Source organism: Leuresthes tenuis, unplaced genomic scaffold (assembly GCF_036924035.1).
Source record: "Leuresthes tenuis unplaced genomic scaffold, fLeuTen1.0.hap1 SCAF_5, whole genome shotgun sequence".
NCBI classification, from domain to species: domain Eukaryota; kingdom Metazoa; phylum Chordata; class Actinopteri; order Atheriniformes; family Atherinopsidae; genus Leuresthes; species Leuresthes tenuis.
In genome coordinates, this window is record NW_027325359.1 from 2,367,063 (window position 1) to 2,389,809 (window position 22,747).

A 22,747-nucleotide genomic window follows, 5' to 3' on the forward strand; every position below is an offset into this window, starting at 1 on the left:
GGAGGCTCTTGCAAAATGAAAAGGAAAAAAATTGTACACACATAAATTGCATGGATGCGGTCTCCAGGGATGGCTTTTGCTAATTGACAGAGAAAGGACAAAGACAGATAAAGCTGAAGAGGAGCTGCTCACAGTGAAGAGCAAAGCAACAAAGAGGAACAATTACAAAAGCAAGGCTGATATTTCAAGCCTTTTCTGCAATGTGCATTTTACTTTGGCTTATAACACAGTACTTCAGCCTGTTCCACCACCAACCCTCAGCCCAAGGCTCCGAACAGAAAAAGTAAATCAGGGGCAAAAAACAGCAATAAGGGAACAGAATAGACAGAATTACACACAAAGGTGTGTTTCTTCTCTTGGATTGGAAAAGCAGGCAACAGCTTAAACTGACAGGCATTAGATACAAAAACAAACCAGATGATCCATTCATTTTGGGACTTCTTTTGGGTAAGACTCGAACATCTATAACAAATCATCACACCATGCAAGTTTCTCAAAGATTCCCCTAAACTAGCAAAGTCTCAGTTGTACTCAGTTTTCATAATCCATCAGGATTACATGACACTTTGAATATTTCCTCAAGGAGTAAGGAGAACATTTTCCAAATACAACTCCTAAAAAATAAAAAAAAATAAGGCAACTCTGTTTTATTACAGATTTTAGCCAAACCAAACACATGCTCATGATTAAAGACATGGCCGAGTAGTTTCCCCTTTGTAAGAATGCAGCTATGTAGAGAGGATATTTATTTCCAACCTTTATTTTAAACATACATTTTTAGTTTGTGCCTCTAGGCTGCAATTATGCTCCATGTGTTGTACATTTTGCTCCCTAGCAGGAAAAGGCAGATTGGAGCACAGCAATTCTATCCCAGCATAAACGACTTGTCAAGCTTTGGGTTTCTTGTCAAAATGACAACTGTATATTAGAGCGTAAATGGTTTACAGGGTGGTGTATTCTTAGTCTATAAATACTCCCACCAAAGTGGAAAAGAATGATCATATAAGACATAATACATACGTAACATAAGCTTCAAACTTTAGCATGGCTTGCTAAGTAGCTTAGCACTTAAAGTGCCAATCAATTATATACGGTAAAGGAAATATAGTAATATTGAAGAGGAAATCCATGACAAAAATATATCATTTTGTGAAGTTTCGGGTTGCATAACCCTAACTAAATCCAATTTAGCCAAGGATTTTCTCCCATGAGTAGCAGAAATGCTAAAATATTACGTTGAGTTTGGGGGAAAATCTACTGAGCCTAATATCACAAATATAGTAAGGACAGAGTTAGGGAGGCGGGTAACAGGCAAAAGGAGGTAGCTCGGTTCCGGAGATCCCTACGATTACCATGGTAACCTGCCACAACTGTCAGCAGATGCGGCGAGGTTATGTTACCTTCAGGGGAACAGCAGGGACAGAAGGAGAGCGGTCTTCGGCGTGGCATCTCCACAAAGGGCTCAACTTCCACAAGACAGGGAAACAGGGAAATAATGAAGGAGTGACGCAGGTGGCGGACAGAGAAGAATAGGAGGAAATAATGCAGGAGAAAGAGGGGAGACATCACATAGGCACAAAGAGAGGGAAGGAAGAGGAAGAAGGGTGTGGTAAGGAAGAAAAAATATCAAGGAAAAAAAGTCAACAGAGGACAAAAGGACTGTGATAGGGAGAAGACCAATCCCCTAAAGAGAGGAGCAGGGAGACTTCAGCTGTGTGGTGTAAGAAATGAAAAAGGGGTAAAAACAGGAAGGGAAACAAGTGAGAACAACAAACCCAGAGCACAGAGCGGAAAGTAATCCTCCTGTTTCATCTTCCATCTGCAGATAGTCTCTTACACCTGGTAACAGCTTCCTAAGTCAGTAATGAAATGGGAATAACCTCCACATAGGGCCAATTTTTATCAAAGTTATTTAATCCCATTACTAAAGCCATTACTGATTATCTGGACATCCATCTCACTCACTCACTCACATGCAGATAGCTGCTTTGTCTTTAAAGAGCCTCGCTGTGCAAACACCACGTGAACGTGTTTACACCACCAACTTAATTTGTCGCCAGTGTTGTGACTTTTGAAGTTTCACTACTTTTGAAGTGCAAATTAGTTATATTTTTCTTTTTTTAGTAATTTGCATCCACTGAGAAGATTTTCTAAAGAAACGAAAGATTATAAATAGCAAAGACTCTCTTAATAAACCCCGAAATAAAGAATGAAAAGTATGTGAAGCACAGCTAACTTAAGAAATGAGAAAAGAGCTTCAGGAGGAGTATGGTGATTACAGATATTCCAAAGTAACACACATTAAAGGGTTTGTGCTCGACATAAATAGGAGAGTGACACAATGTTCTCAGGTTGGAGGGTGAAGACTCTTGGGAGGGTGAAGTGCTCATTAATTACGACGAGGGACTATCACAGAGAAAAGGGGAAAATCTGCAGTTTAGAACATCTATTTTGGAGAAACCGAAGCCCTAATATTTTTTTAGATGACTTCCACACATGTACATATGGTTATGAAATGCACAGCATGCTCTTAATGTTCAACAAACCCTAAATTGTACAGGAATAATTAACCTGGGGTATTCAAGGTGCATGGCAAATTGCATTAAAGATGCAAAGTCTAATGGAGAAAATAACCTCTTGTTTTTTCTGCAGGGCTCAAATATAACCGCTCCAATGAAGCAAACTAGCAGCCTCAGTTTGAGTGCTCCAGCTATTCATCATCCCAAACAAAAAGGCTAGAATCCACCTCCTTGACATACCAAAAGCTCTTCATTGGGATCCTTCCTACCGGATCTAAACTGTTTTGCATTTACATACAGTGCACAAGATGAATCGGCTCAGAAATAGAAAAACAGGTTGGATTTGAGCTTAGAAAACATCATGCCCCTGGAGCTGGTTAGTACAGAGAACCTTCATACCCAGCCTTTATCTTTATATCAAAACTACAAATTCTCCAGTTTGATGAGTGACAACAACCTGCAGGACAACAACCACAAACAAGCACAGACCCTTCCCAAACACGAGGAAATGCAACCTTTTCCTCGCTCTTGCAAAGCAATTCCTCTGACACTGAGACAAACAACGCCTTCAAACAAAACCCAGCTGAATTCACAGCAGACATGAGAAGAAAAAGATGCATTCCTCTACAAGATAACGACAGACACCACATAACATCGCACCCAGACACGATAGAGCCCGTTCCCTTTTACACACCACAGTTTAAGGGTTATAGCATTTCCCTTTGGGATGTACAACACACATATACACACACATACGCACTCCGGGAGTTATGCAACTGAGCAGGTATGAGAAAGCAATTGTTGGGACTACAGTGCAGAACTACAGCAGCACAGAGCTCTGAAGGGAAGCTAAGAGCCAGGCTAGCAGTTTAGTATGAGTCAGTCCAGGGAAAGTTATATGATACCTATGCTGTGTGTGTGTGGGTGTTTGTGTGAGTAGGAAAGCCCTGGATTTTCTGTTAGTACAAGATCAATATGAGTCTGCTTAAATGTGCAAATCTATAGTATGACATGAAGGGAGACGAGTCAGAAATGTTGGATTTTTTCCAAACAGGTAGTTAATTCGTATTCAGAAATACCCTTTTGTAGGCTGGTTTCCTGTTTTTCTTGCCATTACACAATTTTATCCAGTTCAACTGTCTCACTGGTGTGAGTTAAAAAGTATTTGCGTACTGTAACTCTGCGGTACAGATGAATAACCTGCATACATGTCTACATACAGCATAAATCCGACTGGTTTAGTTCTCTTCATGGTAAGTAAACCAAAACACAAAGAGCTTTTGCCATGTTTTTCTTGCTGCTTTTTGTCACAATCTTTTTTTTCCAAGCAAAGACTGTGAATAATATAAGAATATGCAAAGAAAGCTAAATCTAATGTTATGCAAGTAGCATGAAATTTTGGAGCTATTTTTGTTTTGTGGTAGCTGTGTGATAAGTCCTCAATTATATCACAGTGTCTCTTTGAACACAAGAATGATTAGATTTCACTCTTACTGATGTCCTTGCGGCAGCTTTTATTGTGTAGTCTGCCCAATAAGAAGTGACAAGAACAAGTTACTCATTAAATCACTCATTTATCATTCATAGGTTTATGGAGATCAAAGATGATCTTAAGTGGACAGTGTAAGGCCAAGTGTCTGATCCCTGTTTGATGTAAAGAGTGTCTCCACTACAAAACCAGTAAGGGAGATGGGAGAGGAAAGGAGAAGGGAAGTGAAGGAGCACAAAATATTGCAGGGGCTAAAAGCCAGCCTGTCAGCAGGCAAGCCAGCCAACCAATAAAGGAAGATATGAGGGTACAAAGCTCAAGTAGTAAAACAAGTGGGAGGAAGGACAGATTGGGTTAGCAATTAGATTAGTTTCAAAGCGACAGATTTGAAATACATACCGCCCAGATGCAAGTCCAGGATTTCACTGTAATTAGAATCTCCCCAATAGTCTACAATGACAGGGATATATTAGAGATAGGAGTTATTTAACACGGCCCCAAACTGGGCACACAAACGCACACACACTAAATTCTCCAACAACGGCACGTCATGCATGGTCTTTCAAACATAAAGACACACTGTAGCAACACTGAGAACAAAGACACTCTGTCAGTACTCGCCACAGTGTGTATTGTAATGCAGTCAGTTTGTGCACTACAGCAGTACATTGCATTGCATTTTCCAAAACAATAAGACCGTTACATAGATTTGCTGTATTGCTGCTTACTGGGACAGACTTAGTTCTGTTTTTCAGAGCAGATGTCAAGGAAATTGTTCTTTTTGTGCTACTGTTTATGTATTTGGCAAAGTTAAACGTTAATTTAAACTTTCCATGTCTGTACCACACCATCCAAGTGTGTTCAGACCTTTTACTTACTTGCCACATGAGTTGGAAACAGCTCTGCATTTTTTAAAAAAAATCTGCTATAAGTCACTTAACCACATCAGAAAGTTGCAGAAATATCTTCTGATGAGATTCTATCAGCCTGCAAATCAATTTAAATTCAATTTCTTACATTCTAATTGTATTTTCACGTTATAGGATGATCTGATTATTATTTTTATTTTTTAAATCGAGTACAGAAACTCTCATTGAGAGGCAGCAAAAGACAACACATCCAGAATGAGCAAACACAAATCTATGCTGGGACACACATTCTCCTGATCGCATGCAGCTCCGAACTGACGATGGGGGTCATGTGACGAACAAACAAAGATCGACATGTTTAGAAATGGAGAACTGTTGCAGTGTGTCACCACAGATGGAGCCTACATGACAGTATTACAAAGAACTGCGGTAAATCTAATACCTGATCTTCTTTTGTGCTGTTTGGGTAATGTATAAGTACCTTTATACAATCCTTTAAGAGAGTAAAGTAGCAAACGTTAAAACATTCTCAAACATTTGATTATACTGTGTAAACAGTGGATGGTGAAAATCGGACTGGCTGGTGGGAAAATGGACAAATTCAAATAAAAGTTAAAGGCATCTATGTGCATGCATTTGCATGGTGAGAGTTTATTTCACTCCATTAATATAAGTTAAATTAGACCGGAATTACCTGTAAACATTGTAAAGACGTCCTCATTTTTAGACAAGCCCACATTAATTGGTTATCACTACAGGGTATTATTCATGGTCCAGTGCTTTTAAAAGTACTCTGAATAAAGAACTGCTCTCATTTAGTGAAGTATATTCTCTGTGATAGTCCCTTGTCAAAAACAATTCAGGCTCATTACCTTGGAGGCACAGTTGTGCTTTCATGCAAACAATTCTGCTGCCTAAATATAGTTTGGTACAACTGAAGAAACTTTAAATGCAGATGGTGATTTCAGCACAGTATGAATCACCACAAAAGGGACAAGGTTCCCGCATTACATAATAGATTTTATTGCTATTCCCTTTGTAGCTCTAGAAAAGCTTTAGTACATTTAAAATTAAAATGTGGATTCAGCGAGGAGGCACTGACATGATTTAAGCGTCACAAGAACAAATCACTTTTTAATGTTTATAATGAGCGAGTTATAACACTTACTACACCCGATAGCTTGCTTAATGTGGATGTTATATCTAATTTGCAGTGGCATTACAGATTCTCTGAGCCACTTGGGAGGGCCGCATTGATTTGACAAAAACCAAATGAATGTATGAGTGATAACTTGTTACCTGCTTCTCCTCTCAGTGCTTTCTCCACAGCTACACCTCTCTCTTCCAACTGCCTCTGCTTCTCCTCCACCTGCTCCAACTGTCTCTGGATTATCTGAACAGAAGAGCAGTCACAACATTGGTGCACTGAGGAAAAACAATTACTTCCACTAACAGCTAATTTGCCCTAAACTCCAGTGATGCAGCAGTTTATTTACTCTCAAGATTAAACATATTCCTTCAGCAGCAGAAGTGCTGATATTTATACCTTATATTGATGAGTATAACCCTCTTATATAGGGCATTTCATAGTTTTCTCCCCATGGCCAATTTCACATTCTCATTTCCGACAAAGAATTTTAATCACAGTGGGATCCATGCCGGGTCCATCTTGTAAGGAAAGCTCTCCTGGTTTCTACACCATCTCTGCTGTCTGGTTAGCTATGGTTCAGTTTAGTTGAAACATTGGTAAAAACAATCACATCTGATGTCAAATGGGACAGATGGGGGCAGGAAAAGAGAGAGAAAATGGGCCTGCCTGACAGGAATTGCTGCCCTGATGCTCTATCTGTGCTCAGACTCTTGAACATTTTAAAAACTAGCGAAGTGAAAGCTAATTAAAAAATTTGTGTTTTGCTAAAATTCTATCCCCTGCAGAATCCAAACCTTTAATTATCTCATTTGTTAGAGTAAACCAATTATAAAACTTACAAAAACAACCAGCAATATGTGAATCACAGGCCGTGGGTTTTATTAGAGTTGCTGTATAAACATTTTGTACCCTGGTGAAAATGCTTTCTTAAAGTTGCAGCATGCTTTTGTCATATTGAGTAGAAATGGATTTAGACAATAATTTAGAGGCTAGTTTGCCAGTTTATCCATAAAAACATAATCCTCAGGCATTTAAACAAAACAACCTACGAATGTCCCAACATTCAACATGTTTAACACAAACTGCTCTTTATGAATGGGCTGTAAGGCAGCCAAAGTGTTTTTAGTGTCACCACTAAAACTTCTACCTACTTTTAAACTACTGAAGAAATGAGTAGATCCTCATGTCTTTTACTGGTTTATTAAAGGAACTCAATTACATTAACAGACATATAGTGATATTAATTAACAGAATTATTGGTGTAAACTGATGAAAGTTACAGCATTGAAGTGAGCTAACTGTAAATGGACAGCATCAGCACTTTAGAAAAGCTTTTCTGTTTGTTTGGTGGGTTTTTTTGGAGCATGAAGTTTATCTGTGCAACACAGAAATGGAAGCTGAAAAAGAAGTGGTTTTTTGATCCTATAAACAGGAGGAAAAATTCAGGCCAGCTTCACAGCTGCAGGTAAAGAGACAGCTTAGTGCTGAGTAAGTAGCCCGGGAGCCTAACTGCACAGCTACACCATCAATCACATCAATTTCCTAACTGAGGGATGCATTTGGCCTCTATCCAAGAGGTTTGAGTCACATTAGAGCGACCGTATGATGTAAAGCAACTCAGTAGCAGTGGCGGTGACAACACTTTACACAAAATGACACAAAGAATAGAGTAAATCTTATTTTCCAAATCAACTGATGCTGTCAGTGTTCTACCTGGGCTCGATGCAGCCTCTTGAGTTCTTCTTGCTTGGCTTGTCGTCGGGCAGCTTTCTGGACTCTGCGTGTCAGCTTGGCATTCAGCTCCTCCTCTGTGTAGGTTTTCTGGCAAAACAACAAAAACGTGTCACAGAAGCCTCATCCATAAGCACCTAGTAAGGGATGCTGGCTACAAGAGGTCCTGACCCTGAAAAAAATCTCAACAGGAGAGGAAGGGAAACTGGACAATCAGCTAGTATTATCAATAGAAATGTTTAATCCTTTACCATACATCTATAGGGGTTTTAAGGAGCCTTTAAACTGAAATTCAAGTTATGGTGACAAACTTAAAATATGCCACATATTGTGTATCATCCTCACTGCAACTCTGTTGAAGTCTTTGTTCCTATCATGAAATATCCCATAGTTGACAATAGAATAAAGAAAGATATTCCTCTGGTAAGATAGCATTTGAGGACACGAAAAGTTGGCACGAATCAAGAGCAAGACAAACAGCACTGAAGAAAAAAACAAGCTATTCCAGTGGTGACACCGGAGTAAATATGTGCCACAGTGACAGATTAATTTAATACCAGTCAGAGAGAAGCAGCCCATGGTATCAAGAGAGGCAGAGGTTTCATAGTAACCAGAGAAGTAAGCACGTTCAGAAAAGTCACGTTTTAACAGAGCAGATATCCAGCAGTGAGTGAGCCAGCTGTGCGGTCTGACCGTCACATGCATCCACAGGGGCCGCTTATTAGTTTCTGGCCAAGCGTACCAAAGGTGTTATGACATGTGCAGGAAGGCGAGGTGGGTTGGAGAGGGGGGGTTATCAATGGGAACATATATGATACTACCTTTGTGGCGTACGATCTCTTGAACGCCAGTGCGTGAGGGACATAAACAGACTTGGGGGAGACAAAACATAAAAAGGAAGGAAAAAAAACACATCACACAGATGATATGATTAAATGGGTTAATGATTGAGTCAAATTAAAAACAACAGAAGCAAAATAAGTCAAAATTTAGCTGGTAGGAATTAAAACAGGCAATGTTAATATCTAACAGAAAAATATCTGACAGGCTTCTGCGATATTTATCTATGTTAATCTAAACTAAAACAAGTACAGCACTACATCTACGATCTCTGTCTGCGTTCCCTAAACTCACACTGACAGAATTACAGAACTACAACCACAAAAAGATCTCAACAGACAAGACAATAGGATTCCTATGAGCTCATTAAATTTACAGGGTCTCAGAGGCATGACGCAGCTTTCACCTCTTGTTACTGTGGCTGAATGGAGTCAGAATTCAGATCAATATTCACAAAGAACGAGAACATCGATTTGTTCATCACACACACAATCGTCGTCACAATGAAGAAAACTAAATGGGAGCATGTTTGAGTTTTAGAGCGGCTAACAAATTCATGCCTCTAGTCCTGAACTCAACTGTGTCTATCTAAACCACCAGGAACACAAAGACACACAGACTGAGCAGCAGCAGGGAGAATAATTCTGAATTTTAGAGCTTAATGAATGCAAATGGATTCAAAGAGAAGAGCTTGCATTAGAAAATGTGTGGTTTTGTGTGCTGAATGTCAGCACAGTCCTGATACCATCGATGTGTCCAGCATCTGGAATGAATCCGGCTCTTTGAAGAATTCACTTGTTAATAATTTCTCTAACAGATAACATTACAACGTGCATCTGAAATGACAAACTACGTTGCCACACAGCTTGGAGGTTTTCACACTGACTAAGTTGCGTGATATGTTTTCAGATCTCCCGAGGAGAAAAAAATGTAAACATTTCTTCTTCTAATGCTTTATGAAGAAGAGATGAAAATTGATCTACGGTCTCAAAAGCCAGGGGCAAGCTATATGAAATGACTATTGGTATAATGTTTGTTATGCTCCTCGCAGATATTTATTTAAAATTCAAAATTATTCAATTCCTTGCTGCACAATACCTCCTCATTGTTTTTCTCCTTTTCTCGGTCAACCTCCTTTTCCTGCTCCCTTTCTTTTCGTCTCTCTTTCACCCTCTTTTTTTGCTTTAACTCCCTCCTTCTCTCCTTTTCCAGTTTCTCCTCCTTTATCGTTTCCTTCTGCATGCCTGACACTAGGTCAAAGATGTCCATATGCCGCTGGGAGTTGAAGAAATTATATAAAGAAAAGAGTTTATAAAAGGAGGCAAAACAGGTTGTGCTTTACATCTAAATGAACTCACCACCTTCATAAGAGTCACCGGGGAGCAGCGGGTATGTTTGCCTGATTTTGCTCAAAGTATCCAACAAATGTGAAGGTAAGTGATGCAGGTTCCAAATCCATCAACAACACCAAGATCAAACAGCACAGATGTTCAAAAGGTTCAGATTCTATAAAAGGTGAGTTGAGTTGAGCTGTTCTCATCTAAACCAGTCCTTCATGCTCACTGGCTGCTCAGGCTTTGAGGAGCTGGTCTCAAATGAGCAAATGTTTCGCAAACTAAAACATTTAAAAAATCCGCTCAATCAACTCAGGGAGTCCTTGTAAGGCTGTGCATATTTAACTGTCCAATGATAAAGGTGAGACACGTTTTAATGTGTCTTCTGGTACTCACATCTGCCTTTGACTTCTGGGATGACCTCTCCAGGACATCATCACAGGACAGGTCGGATTCCTCCGAAAAGCTCAAGTTTCTCTGCGATTTCAAGTCTGTTGCAAATAAACAGGTTGTTATTTTTCTCTTCAAACTTTTAAAAATATATAACAGGCTTTTCAGTGACGCTTTTACCTGAAGATTTCTCAAGAGGTGACATTTTCTTCTTCCCAGAGTCCTGAGTGGTGGAGCTGGACGACGGTGTGCTCGGACAGGACTTGTTATCTTTCTTCTTCTTGTCCTTCTTGTACCCTGAAAAGACAGCCTTCCACAACGACTTGTGTTTGGGTGGCGTCTCTTCTGTGCCCGAGTTCCTGCTGCTGTCATTCTTGGCTTTCTTCTCCTTCTTATTCTTGCGAGGTGAGAAGAGGGAGCTTCGCTTCTTGCTTTTACTTGCTGAGGAGCCGTCGGAGGAAGCCACTGAGCTGTCCACGCTCTTGTTGCTGCTGAAGAAGCGCTCAGGCACAGTCTCCACCCTCTTTGACTCCAAAGATTTTACAGCCGATGTCTTTGGAGATCCAGCTGACTTTTTCGTTTTTCCAGCTGAATCTGGGTTTACACTCCAGGCCACTTTGGGTGAGGCAGCCTTGTCTATGTCAGATTCTTTCATTTTGTTTAGCTGCTTAGCCATGGCATCTTTTAGAGCCTGGCTCTTCACAGACTTTTCTCTGGCCCTTATTCTCTCTTCTGCGATCTCCTTGGCCTCTGGAGAGAATTGAGTTGCCCTCTGGGTCTTAGAAACTGTACTGATTGGGATATTGGGCTTACCATTTCCCATTGCTAGTGCCAAATGTAGGGGAGGTTTGCAGGGCTTGCTGGTGGGAGGAGTGTAATATTTGTTCATGCTCGTTTCTGGCGTCCTCTCATCGTAAGTCTCCTCCACATCATCAGCAAACGGAATTTCCTCAACTGTCTCTACGAATGATTTCCTAACATCCTCCTGCCGAGGCTTCTTCTTTTCCCTCATCACAACAACTGGAGGAGTTTCAGGAGCTGCCTGAGGCGAGGAGACTTTCCTGGGTGCAGGTTTGGGCGCAGACACGGGGCTCAGTTGAGTCCTGGGTGCAGGAACAGGACTCTTAGTTTTTTCTGGCTCTTTGGCATGTTCAGACGGAGCTTTTTCTGTTCCGTTACTCCAGGACACCTGGTGTCTCTGCTGCCTGAGCACAGCTGGAGACTGATTAGCAGGCACAGGTGGCGGTGGGCTGGAGGGTGGGGTGAGCATAGTAGAGTCAGATGTGTTATAGCTGTCGCTGTTCACCGTTTGGCTCGTGACCATGCTGCCATTCAAGCCCAAACCCGAGCTGCTGCTCACGTCCCTCTTATCAAAGCCGTCATTCTTGGTCTCAGCAGGGGCCACAGGAGTTATGACCTGACCCTCCAGAGTTATGTTCAGCCTGCGTATGACAGCGCGGCCAGTGAAGGCAGGCTTTTGTTCCTCAGACACATCTGATGACTTTGACTTAGCGGGACTGGGGTCCTGTGCCGTTGCCGTAACAACACTCTTCTCATAGATTTTACTGCTGCGTTCCAAAGGAGACAGGCCAAGGCTCTTCCTAATCTCAGCACTCTTCAACCAAAACTCCTCAATGAGATCTGCCTTTTTTGATGGAGTTTCCTCTGTTGAAGAATCTGAAGACACTGAAGGCTCAGATGTGGCCTTGTCTGTTTTGGCCATGGGGGTGGAAGTGACTCCGGGGACAGGCTGAGTTCTGACGGGGGAATCGGAGGAGAGAGGGGATGAGGGCTCATGACAGGGCAGAGGCTGGGCACAGATTGGGGAGAGGGGGTTTCCAGTGAGAGGGCAAATTGATCGGAGAGGGTAAACTGGAGATTTAGGTTTGCGAGACTCTGGTAGGGGGGTGGGCTGGGAACGGATTGGAGAGCCAGTTGGTGAGTTGACAGGTGAGCTGACAGGTGACTCGTTGTCTGGCTTCACTGGAGAGGGAACAGATGAGGTGGTGTTTGAAGCAGGAGCAGTGGAGGCAGGGAGCTTGACAGGGGAAGTGGCAGCAGAGGGCGATGGGACAGAGGAAGAAAATGGAACTGGAGCAGGTGACGGGCTCGATGGGCTTCTGACAGCTGGAGACACGGTTGCCTTCTCAGGCTGCGGTTCCTCCGTTAGGAACGGATCTATGAAAAAACGGGTGTCTGGAGGCTTCACTGAAGTTGCCTGTAAAAAAAAAAAAACAGAGAAGTTTAGGATTTATTCAAAACACATCATAAACTGGATACGTGTGGAATTATATCACCTCTGTTTCAGGCTCTGGTGATGGTTTGAGGGGAGAAAAAACAATATCCTCCTTCTGCACTGGGCTGAAGCTGGACGGTTCTGATCACATAAAAAACAAAAACAGAGTATTATTCATGTGAAATATCTCTTAAAGATACATTTTAAGGACTGCTTTGCGATATCTACCTAAACTGGAGGCCATTCCCAGGCTTTCTTCCTCCTTGTCATCCTCATGAGGCGCTCCTTTGTGCTCAGATTCGTGCAAACGAGCCTCGGCCTCTGCATCTGAAGGTATATCATCTGGAATTAAACACACCAACATGGGTTCTCATGATGAGAATGATGTCAGGTGAGAAAAGGGTTTCTTTTCATCCAAGTACTTTGACAAAAATACGGGGGGGAATGTATTGATTTAAACGTCAAAGTGCTTGCAAAACGGCAGCTGTAGTTTTCTGATAAAAAGGGTCTTAAGAACGCAGAAGAATAGAGAGAAAAAAGAGACACCTCATCTGTGTCGGGTGGGTGCACAGACCACATTAATAAGCAATAGTTCCATTTCATATGCAAAAGTCTTGTTTTTGCAAGTGTACAAAAAACCCAAGTGTATTTTTATGGAGCACTAAAATTAGACTAATTTCTGCTCCAAAGCTGCTGAGAAAGCCTTGGAGAGAGATTTGGGGATCTCTATTGACTACATTAAAACATTAAAACTGTGTGCCTCCAAACACAATAGGCTGAGTAACCAACTGACCTTTGCAGCTGGGAAGAATACTCTGCTCCTCTGAATAAAGAATGCTGCTACAATCAGAAAGTTGTGGCATTTCATGTGTGCTGCGGTCCACACTGGACACCTCCTCTAAAGTCTCCCTGTTTAGATTATATTGGACCGCTTGTGCTCCATATTACTGGGCTTCCTTCAACTAAATTAGCTGGGCTCTGCACTAGTTTTTGCAGGAAAAACAGCTATTTTGTGCCATTATTTGTTGCATATCTATTTGCTTTGGTCTCTTTGTGAAAGAGGACAGTGAGAACTGGGGATGGAGACAGGTTCTGTTTGGTCATGTTTGTATTCTATGCAAACAAAACCTCTGTTATTAAAAATGAGAAAAAGATTGATGAATTCATATTTGTATCATTTTGACTGCTTACCTTGATCCAACTCTGTACCAGGTTCCATATCTGGACTGTCTGCTTCAGCCTCCGGTTCTTCATCTTCGCAGGGTTCTGGCATGAGATAAAAACAGAAAGAAGTCAGTAATCTGCCCGTCACTTTCATCTTCAGTCAACAAACGAGAGAGAACTTTTTCAATGTCTTTACTGTCTAAGAATGAATGATTTTGTTTTTTCTCAGACTGTCGGCTCAAAAGCTATCAGGACCAATTTTGAAAAACGGAGAGCAGAAAAAAAATGTAAAAGAATGACTTCAAAACCAAAAATCCCTTTAACTTCAAACAGCACAAGGAAAATGATGTGGCAAGAAAGCAAAGGTTTGGCACATAAATCAACAAGTCTGTCGGCATAAAGAACAAGGGATGGGCACGGAGTAGAATTAGTGAAAAGATACATGCAGCTGTCCATTTTCAAATGGATAATAATCGAACCGAGCGAAAGCGCAACCAAATGTTAATGACATCTGTTAAATCACAGCCAGCAAGAAACTTTTTTTTGGGCAGAACATTTGTCCCTTAAACACTCGTAAAAAGAGGAAATAGAAAATAATTTAATAATAATTCATGCACTTTTGAAATCAAATGAAATAAAACCCTTCAGAAAACAGGCTGGGTGCAAAAACACACATTAAAAGAACAACTGATTATAGTTGGTCTGATCTCTAGGCCAGAACTCAAGGTCTGTGTTTAAATATGTGAAGGGCCCTCATTTCATTCATCCAGGCTTTTAAACCGCTAATAAAGCACCTGAAAAGCATTAGCTTTGTGCCACTGAAGAGTTAGTTCACAAATAAAGTGAAATATAGCACACATCAGGGCAAATGTCATTCTGAGGAATATGGTACAACACAGTTTGATGTGCAGAGGAAGTGAAGAGAAAATACACATTACTGGAAGGTGAAAAGGTGGAATAGCAAGTTTGGTTGTGAAAGGTGAAATAAAGATGTTGATTTGTTCCCTAAAGAGCAGAGCTCTTGAGAGTGAAAAGCTGGACGGCATGCATGCTTGTGAGTTGGCTGCTTTGTGCATGTGTTTGTGCATGCTCCAGGAAAAGGTCAGCCCATAGATAGTATGAGTCTAAGGTGGGATATCAGGATCCCATTAAGTCTGTGCTACCTCCAGACAAGGACTCCAACCAGACTCTCACTGCCTCATGTCGGGTGGATGTGTGGGCAGGAGCTACTCTCAAACCAGAGGACACAGAACAAAAACAGATAGATGGCAGGGAAATAACAGTAAAGCAATTAGACACATGGGAAAGAACACAGCAGAACACAAGAGAAAAAGCAGAACAAAAATCAAAGGAACTGATGAGGGGGTTATATGGTGCACTGGGATGTGGTTGAAGAGCATTACATCCAGCTCAGAGGAACCACAGCGACTCTGAATGGCAAATTAAAAGGCTGAACACAAAATCAGACATTCCAAAAGAAAAAAAAAAAAAGCAACGTTACACAAATGTACAAAATCAAAGATAATTAAAAACAGCAGGTGGGTTAGTTGGGGGAGATGGATCCTCCTGTCGTGGACATACAAACAGAACAGCAGCAGTCACACTGGTTAAGAAAGACACCCCGATCCTCAACACAGTGAGGCCTTCCCTGGTGTGCAGCACCTCTGGGAGGGTTACCTGTGGAGGGGGGCTGCGTGAGCTCGCAGGGCTGGGAGAGTTGGAGGGCTGAGGCCAGCTGGCCATCCCTGTCTCCCTCAGAATCCAGACGTGTTCTCAGCAAACCTGGAATGGTGTGGGGATCCACAGGCTGCAGGACTTGTTGGATGTGTAAGTTCCTGGCTAAATATGTGTCGTGTATGTGGTTTTGGGATGCCATGAAGTTGTGTGAATCCACAAAGAAAAGAAAGAGATGAAGGCAGAAGTGCAAGAAAGTTAGGAGAGGTAGGAAGAGCGGAGGGGAAAAGAGGAAGAGGCAAAAATGAAAGAGAGAAAGCAGAGAAACAGTTACACAGTAGCAATAAAATCAATCATCAGAGGTGTGGTAACAGGAGGCTGCATGCATTCATACACTGCAAAGAGTCAAACAATAAAAATTAGCTTCAAGGATTAAAGACAAAAAAATATATATATCCATGTGTTAAATCAAAAAATTCTGACACTCATTAACAAATCATAACGACAGCACCTGCGGGGGGGAACACAAATCTTTGGGATTTATCAGATTAGTATTTCAAAGCCATATACCAAACTGAGGTTTGAAACAGCGGGTTACGTGGCTCACAGTAAAAAGAAACACGCTTATGTCAAAGCCTTAGAAACACAAAGGCAACCAAGAAAAAAACACAACAAAACAGGCAAAAAACGCACTCCTGTTGGAGAAATCTTTCAAAAGGAAACTGAAATCAGCCAGAATTATATCACCCTCAAAGGCACTGCAAAAGCATCCACAGGCAGTTCTGTTGCTACCTTTAAATGAACCAACATCCTCCTCGTCTGTAAGGTACTTTTCCAGCCAAAGGCCTGACTGGATCTCTCTATCCCAGGGGCAGTAATTCCCCTCTACCAGCAGGGGGAGACAAACACCCAGAAAAAAAACATACACATGCAGTGTATATGGACACAATAGGATAAATGAAGGGGGGGGGGGCAGAAACAGAGAATGAGAAGAACAAAGTCTGAGACAGCAAGACAACGCATGAAACAAATTCTGACAAACAGTGGGGCAAACTGAGTTTGGACAAAGTGTACAAAAAGGGAAAGGAAAACTGTAACAGCCACCAGGATTTAACTGCAAGACCAACACAAAACTAATTTACCATCACTAGATTCTTCATCATCTTCATCGTCGTCCTCCTCCTCATCCTCCTCTTCCTCCTCCTCCTCCTCATCTCCATCCCTCCTGACTGTGTCAACCAGAACCTTGCCCTCTGCCTCCTCATCCTGGTCGCCTCTCAGTTTGGCGTGGAGCTCTACTGCCTCCTTCCAGGGAACACCGCCGAGGTCTGAAGGGCTGAAAGGCTGCTCTTCCACCTCCACCTCCTCCTGATCCTCCGGCTCATCCTCCTCCTCCATGTCTGACTCTGAGCTACTGTTGGAAAACAAAAAAAGATTTTAAAGCTGGAAAACCCAGCCCAGCTGTACATGTTCTGTAGTAATGTATATGTCTGTATTACCTGGAGCCCAGGTCAGCATCTGTGGCCTTGTCCAGCACACTACTGAGGTTATGCTCTGCCAGCGTCTCCTCCGGTACCTCCTCCAGTTCCTCCTCCTTCTGCAGGGACAGGCGGTAGTTCTCCAACTCAATGCGCTCTGGAGTTCTCCGTAGTCGTTTCACTATGCTGGGATCCTGCACGCCGTTGACTTCTGGTATTGTTTTCAATCATAACGCGGAGACCCCGGGTGAAATGAAGACACGTGGGTGGGCGGCAAGTTGCAGGTAAGCAAGCCGAGAAAGAAAAAAAAGTTTAGAGTTTAAAATTTCACTTTCATTTCGTGTCCATGTGTGAATCTAGTTGCATCAGAACCACAACTAACTGTGCAAATAATAATATATGCATTCCCACTTAGTCCAATTATACCAGAGTAAGAACAAACTCACAAAGACACACCAATTTCTGCTACTGAATTTATTGTTTAAATTATATTCCTACAGCAAATCATAAAACAAAACACACATAAGTTTAACACACTAAAATAGTTCTCTTATAGTAAATACACCAGGCTGGTGCCTTGCCTTAAGCCCATCCTGACAAGCAAACCTTAAAACTGGATCATCTTACTATAGTTACCTACATTCTTTTTACTAATAAGGTGGAACTTGTGGATTTCTAACAGCATCTGCCATCAGTCATTTCAGCTGACTCGATGTCCAATTAGACGAAAACTGACCTACAAAGTTGCAGGCTGTGACCTCCATAGAAATGTGTGGCGTGTGATATTTGATACGGTGTAATGTATTTGTTTTCTTTTAGTGTGGCTTTAAAAAAAACTAACTAAAATACTCTTTCTCTGCTAAAAAAAAAAAAGCCTCAGAATTTTATGGCTGACTTTTAAGTCAAAGCACTAAAGCAGCACACGGTCTATCAAATGTAATCTGCACTAGTTTTTGCAATAAGTTAATATTTGACTTTTAAAAGATTTCAAATAAAGTGCATCTTTAATTACATTAAATCCAGTGGAAACTGGTGAAACTATACGTTAGAATCTAAATCTACATCTCAATCTTGTTGCCATGTAGTGTAAAGTGGTTTCATGTTATTAAATTTCTACTAAGCTCACCCATTTAAGCTCTGTCTAGTCTTACCTATGGTTCTATCCAACTCTAATATACAGAGTAATTAATGCAGAAAAGCTGCAGTACATAGAGCAAACACCGGTGGTTCTTAACAGTAATCTGTCATGGGAGAAAGCCTGGGGAGATGCAGAGGGATAGAGGTATAACAAAAATCACAAGAGAGCCAATCACAGGCATAAAGCTTTAAGTTTTAAGATGCTCTGATAGGAGGGGGAAAGGTAAAGCTCACAAAAGCACCGATACGGGAACTTCATCACAGTATGGTAGCCATCAGTAAGAGGAAAAGGTGCAAAACAGCTTATAGAGAGAAAAAGAAACACATCACAGAGCAGGCATTAAAACAACACAGCACACAGGAAGAGGTAGAGCTAAAATAGAGCAGTCACAGGCCACTAAAGGTTACAATCACAAAAGAATAAAGCTTGGCTTCTCATTAAAACAGGCAGGCAAAATATCTACGTGTGCACCCAACTTTAGCTCTAAGAACTGCATTGCTTTAAGGTTGATCATTTAAACTAGCCACATGCTAACAACCAAAACAAATGGCTGTAGAAGAGTCATGAAAGGGTTAAAATCGCTGCCTAAAGAGCTGACCAGAAGGAATTCTGATGAGCTCTCTTTAATTCTCAAGCCAAGAAAAAAATAAAATAGATTTAAGATGCACCATCCACTTCTACAGTTATGATGCCAGAGCATGGCTTCACTTCCTCCTCCAATCACAAGTCATAAAATGGCAAATCGAAAGATGGATGATGCATCTTTAAGAAATAAATGAATCACTGAGACACAGAATCACAAGATTTACGTAGACACGTCAGGTTCAGTGAGTCACTACAGTCTAAATCTACACATTCCCACTGGTATTAGTTGGCAAAGAGTCAAACAAAGTGAGTAAAGAAACAAAAAAGGAGGGACGAGAGAGTCATGCTAGAGGAGGTTGAGCAGGACATTGATGGTAAAACAGCAGAAGAGGTAGATGCAGTAGGTGCACAGGAAGGGAGAATCTAGGGGGTTGTGTGCCACCTGGTGGCAAGTCCAGGAGAATGTGCGGCGGAGGGTACGCAGAGGGACTCCCACACCCATGGCCAGGCGGTAGGGCACCGCCACCACATCTACTGAGGAAAATCGGATACCTGAGGGTTGGAGCTCGGCCGAAGGAGCTGCCTCTGCCATCGCCCTTCCAGGGGCATCTACAATCGTGGTGGGAGTTTGGGGCGTTTGGTTCTCCTGCAAATGCAGAAATACAAACACAGTCAAGCACAGCTGGTGTTTGGAGGCACGAGCGCTCTTAGCAAGTCAGAGCCCAGCACAAACTTTAGAAGAAGACAGAAAAATGGTACATTTCTACTCATTTTGAGGAGGCGTTCATCATATGAACAAAAACAGGTACCTTAGCTGACACTGGAGCGGGGGAGGGAGCAGGTCTTTTCCTCTGAGCATAGCCAGACAGACGGTAACAGTAGTGAGGCTTGCAGTAAAATTTCCCTGCAGGACCAAAAAGGTACACAGCACATAAGCAAATAGATTAAAATGCACAAATAAAGGGCTTTGCAAATTCTGAAGAGTTCATAGGCAGTATCTGTACTGCAGAGAAAAACTGGGTGTGTGTCATTTAAAAGACAAGAGAACTCCTTTGTGTTGCATTTCAGACCATCAGTGGGTTTTAGTCCCACGGCAAACTCAGAGAAACAGTCACTCTGTCTCACCGAACAATCTGTCGACTGTCCTTGAGCACAATAGACACCTCCCAGTGAGGACAAACACTGAATCATAAGACCGCCCTCAGCCCTGGGGTCAGTTCAATGAATTGAAATGGCTCGCAGCTGAATATCACAAACAGAAAACCTCTCGACTTTGAAATGTTGTGTGGTCCCAGCATCTAACTTTGTTTGTAATGAACAGAAACAAGTCTGACAAGAATGTGCTTGGTGTATGTGTTGCTTTCAAGCTATTTGTCTTCTGAGCGCTTCGGGTCAGATTCATGGGAGGAGTGGGGAGTTACTGTCAACTGCAATGCTCCATGTTGCCAGCAGAGGGCACCAACGTTACACTAATCAAAAAATCTGTTGACAGTGGTTTAAAAATGCTTTTTTTTGTGTTTGTTTGTTTGCAATTGTTTAAAGTTTAGTTTACTTTGCCCATAGTCAAAGTTTGGAACTTTTATGCATACTGTAATAAATAAGAAACTATCAAGAAAAGGTATGAAATACTAACCATCCTCTACATCAAAGGCATAAGAGGACAGTCGTAGTGTTGTGCCACAGTAGTCACACTTGAAGCAGCTGCGATGGAAGAACTTCCCCTCTGCACTCAGCCTCTCCATCACATACACACGCTTTCGACAGAAGAAGCAGACATCGCTACCTCCAATGTTGACGGGGAACTCTTTTCTGAGGGAGCCCTGCAGGAAGAGACAGAGCTGAATCAGTATCATGATGAAAGTGATGCAAACACTAAGAAGGGGCGAAGTAAGGATAATAGAGGGAACATTTAGTCCAAGTCAAGCGCTTATGTGTACCAAGACCTAGATTTCTAAGTAATTAATAATAAAGTACAGAAAGTCAAAAGGTTATTCATCGGTCCAAACAGTCCAGATTGCAGGTAAACGATTAGCAAGCACACGCTCTGCAGCTAAAGTTAAACTGTGATAGATCAGTAACTTCATTAACCACAAACAACTTCACAAAACAGCACTTTGTGGCAAGCCACGTTGTGATTTGTGCAGACGCATACCCGCTACTCTAGAGATGGCGTGCTTACCAAATCCCTCTTTTCAGGTTCATGGGTGGGCTTGGAATCTTCCTGAGACTGAAGCTGATTGGCTATCTGCTCAGCCAATGAGCTTACTCCCCCTGTGTACATCCTTACATAACGCTATCAACAGCATTAAGAAAAAAAAAGAAAGAAGAGGTGGACAAAAATTAGAAATGACTGAAGATGAAGGAAAGATATTAAGAACAGAAGGAAGAGGTGTGTAGAGACAGCAGCAAGTGATTCAGAACTGAGAGAAACTAAAGGGTCTAATGGGGACCAAGCAGCGTTTCCATGCTTTCAGTCATCAAACATTAAAGATGTGCAAGCAGCCCCACCCAACCAGTTACAGACCAAACACAGCCCATAAAAAAACAACCGCAAAACTAACAACTTCCGCAATCAGTCAAACAAATGCATGAATAAGTTCCACAGAGTGGAACATTATTGGGTTTTGGACATCAGGAAAGGAGATCAAGTATCCCAGGATTTAGATTAAAGACTAAAGAGTGAAAGTGTGACTTCTGTAATAAAAATCACCAGAATTATTTCCACAGGCACACAAGGAAGTCATGCATTTTCCCTCACACACACACACACACACACACACACACACACACACACACACAAAGTATAACATCTTGGGGATAAATAAAGACCAACAAGCAGTGGCAATCATCATCTAAACAGATTTACTGACCCCATTAATTTTTTTAAAAATCAACAAGTGGTCATAATGGATAAAAACCATCTTTAGTTTAAATCCAGAATGAATCGACACCATTAGGTTTCATTCCTTTAAACCACAGATATACAGTTTTTCTACTCTGTAGGGGAAGGATTGAGGTCAGCTGTAGTACGAGTTAAACTTAAGCCATGAAAAGCATTACTGCAGATGAGATGTGAACACATTTGCTTTTGATGCCGTCCCGTTGCACTGTTTAACTCTAACTTGGCCAGTGAGATCTGTGCTTGTCCACGAGGGATGTACAGAAGAGGAGGTTTTTGCTGCCAAGCTACTATGCTAAGATAATTAACTACTGCACCAAAAGCAAAACCATGGAGTTTAACTGAATACTTTCCAGCTGAGAATACTTTGACTTAGTCACAAGGACAGACAACTCAACCACGCATCAATCCAAGCAACCACTCACAAGTGAGTTTGTGCACATTTCTCAACAAGCTGCTCGCTATTAAAGCATCTCTCAGGAGGGTTTAGTCATGTTAAGCAACAAAGTGAAGCTTCCTGAACAACCAGGTGCAGGCGTAGTGTCAGCGGTACGCCACACCACGGCACGCCACACCACGGCACGCCACACCACGGCACGCCATTCCTTCAGCTGTAAAACGACTACCTGTCGCGCTGTGTCAGAGGGGGAGGGGGGGGAATCAGGGGGACTGTGGGCCAGGTGCCACTGTTCCATAAAAAAACGTGAGGGTTTTTTCTTAGGCTCCTCGAAAGAGGGAGACGAGAGTAATCAGAAGTTTATTCAACGAAATGACCCACAGCAGCATGAACATCTACCATAAGACATCGTGATTTTCCTGTTTTATTAAAATATTAAGCAACATTTAGAGATCAGCACTGCCTCGGTAGCAAAGTTCGAGGACAACATGTCACAGCATGCATCGCTGCACAGTTAAAGTTCAATCGTTTAACTAGTACTTATAAGTCCGACAGCTTTTAGAAGCGTTTGTTCACATGATGCCAGCCTACAGCCTCAGTTTAAATTGAAATTATTTCTACATGTTGACGTGTCCGGGGATGACTGAACTCAACTCCTAATTAGTTTATCCTAAACTGCATCTTCAACCATTCTGAGGGATTTTCCACAGTCAGCTAACTGGGGAATTCACCTGTGGTCTGGCTGGCTTGCCCTCCAGTTGAGAGGCAAGTTGTTCTGCCCTCTCGTGAATACTAAGCACACATATAGGCATTTGGCCAGAGTCCAGAGGCCCCGCTGGCTCCTGCAGAGAAAT

At 41.9% G+C, this 22,747-nt stretch overlaps 1 protein-coding gene across 1 annotated transcript in view; it reads right to left on the reverse strand.

Annotated features, from left to right (window-relative positions):
* mical3a (microtubule associated monooxygenase, calponin and LIM domain containing 3a) overlaps nucleotides 1–22,747 on the reverse strand; it is a 56,674-nt gene that overhangs the window by 4,970 nt on the left and 28,957 nt on the right. The window contains exons 22-43 of the mRNA XM_072385411.1: nucleotides 22,625–22,735; nucleotides 22,123–22,218; nucleotides 20,777–20,890; nucleotides 20,231–20,417; nucleotides 19,407–19,501; nucleotides 19,150–19,243; nucleotides 16,896–17,091; nucleotides 16,539–16,810; nucleotides 16,189–16,281; nucleotides 15,400–15,561; nucleotides 14,886–14,948; nucleotides 13,750–13,824; nucleotides 12,787–12,900; nucleotides 12,620–12,699; nucleotides 10,503–12,540; nucleotides 10,329–10,423; nucleotides 8,580–8,630; nucleotides 7,741–7,848; nucleotides 6,177–6,270; nucleotides 5,320–5,370; nucleotides 4,408–4,458; nucleotides 1,401–1,466 (exon numbers count right to left, since the gene is read on the reverse strand). Of these exons, the coding sequence (XP_072241512.1) occupies nucleotides 1,401–1,466; nucleotides 4,408–4,458; nucleotides 5,320–5,370; nucleotides 6,177–6,270; nucleotides 7,741–7,848; nucleotides 8,580–8,630; nucleotides 10,329–10,423; nucleotides 10,503–12,540; nucleotides 12,620–12,699; nucleotides 12,787–12,900; nucleotides 13,750–13,824; nucleotides 14,886–14,948; nucleotides 15,400–15,561; nucleotides 16,189–16,281; nucleotides 16,539–16,810; nucleotides 16,896–17,091; nucleotides 19,150–19,243; nucleotides 19,407–19,501; nucleotides 20,231–20,417; nucleotides 20,777–20,890; nucleotides 22,123–22,218; nucleotides 22,625–22,735 (4,306 nt within the window). The remainder of the gene's footprint in view (nucleotides 1–1,400; nucleotides 1,467–4,407; nucleotides 4,459–5,319; nucleotides 5,371–6,176; nucleotides 6,271–7,740; nucleotides 7,849–8,579; nucleotides 8,631–10,328; nucleotides 10,424–10,502; nucleotides 12,541–12,619; nucleotides 12,700–12,786; nucleotides 12,901–13,749; nucleotides 13,825–14,885; nucleotides 14,949–15,399; nucleotides 15,562–16,188; nucleotides 16,282–16,538; nucleotides 16,811–16,895; nucleotides 17,092–19,149; nucleotides 19,244–19,406; nucleotides 19,502–20,230; nucleotides 20,418–20,776; nucleotides 20,891–22,122; nucleotides 22,219–22,624; nucleotides 22,736–22,747) is intronic.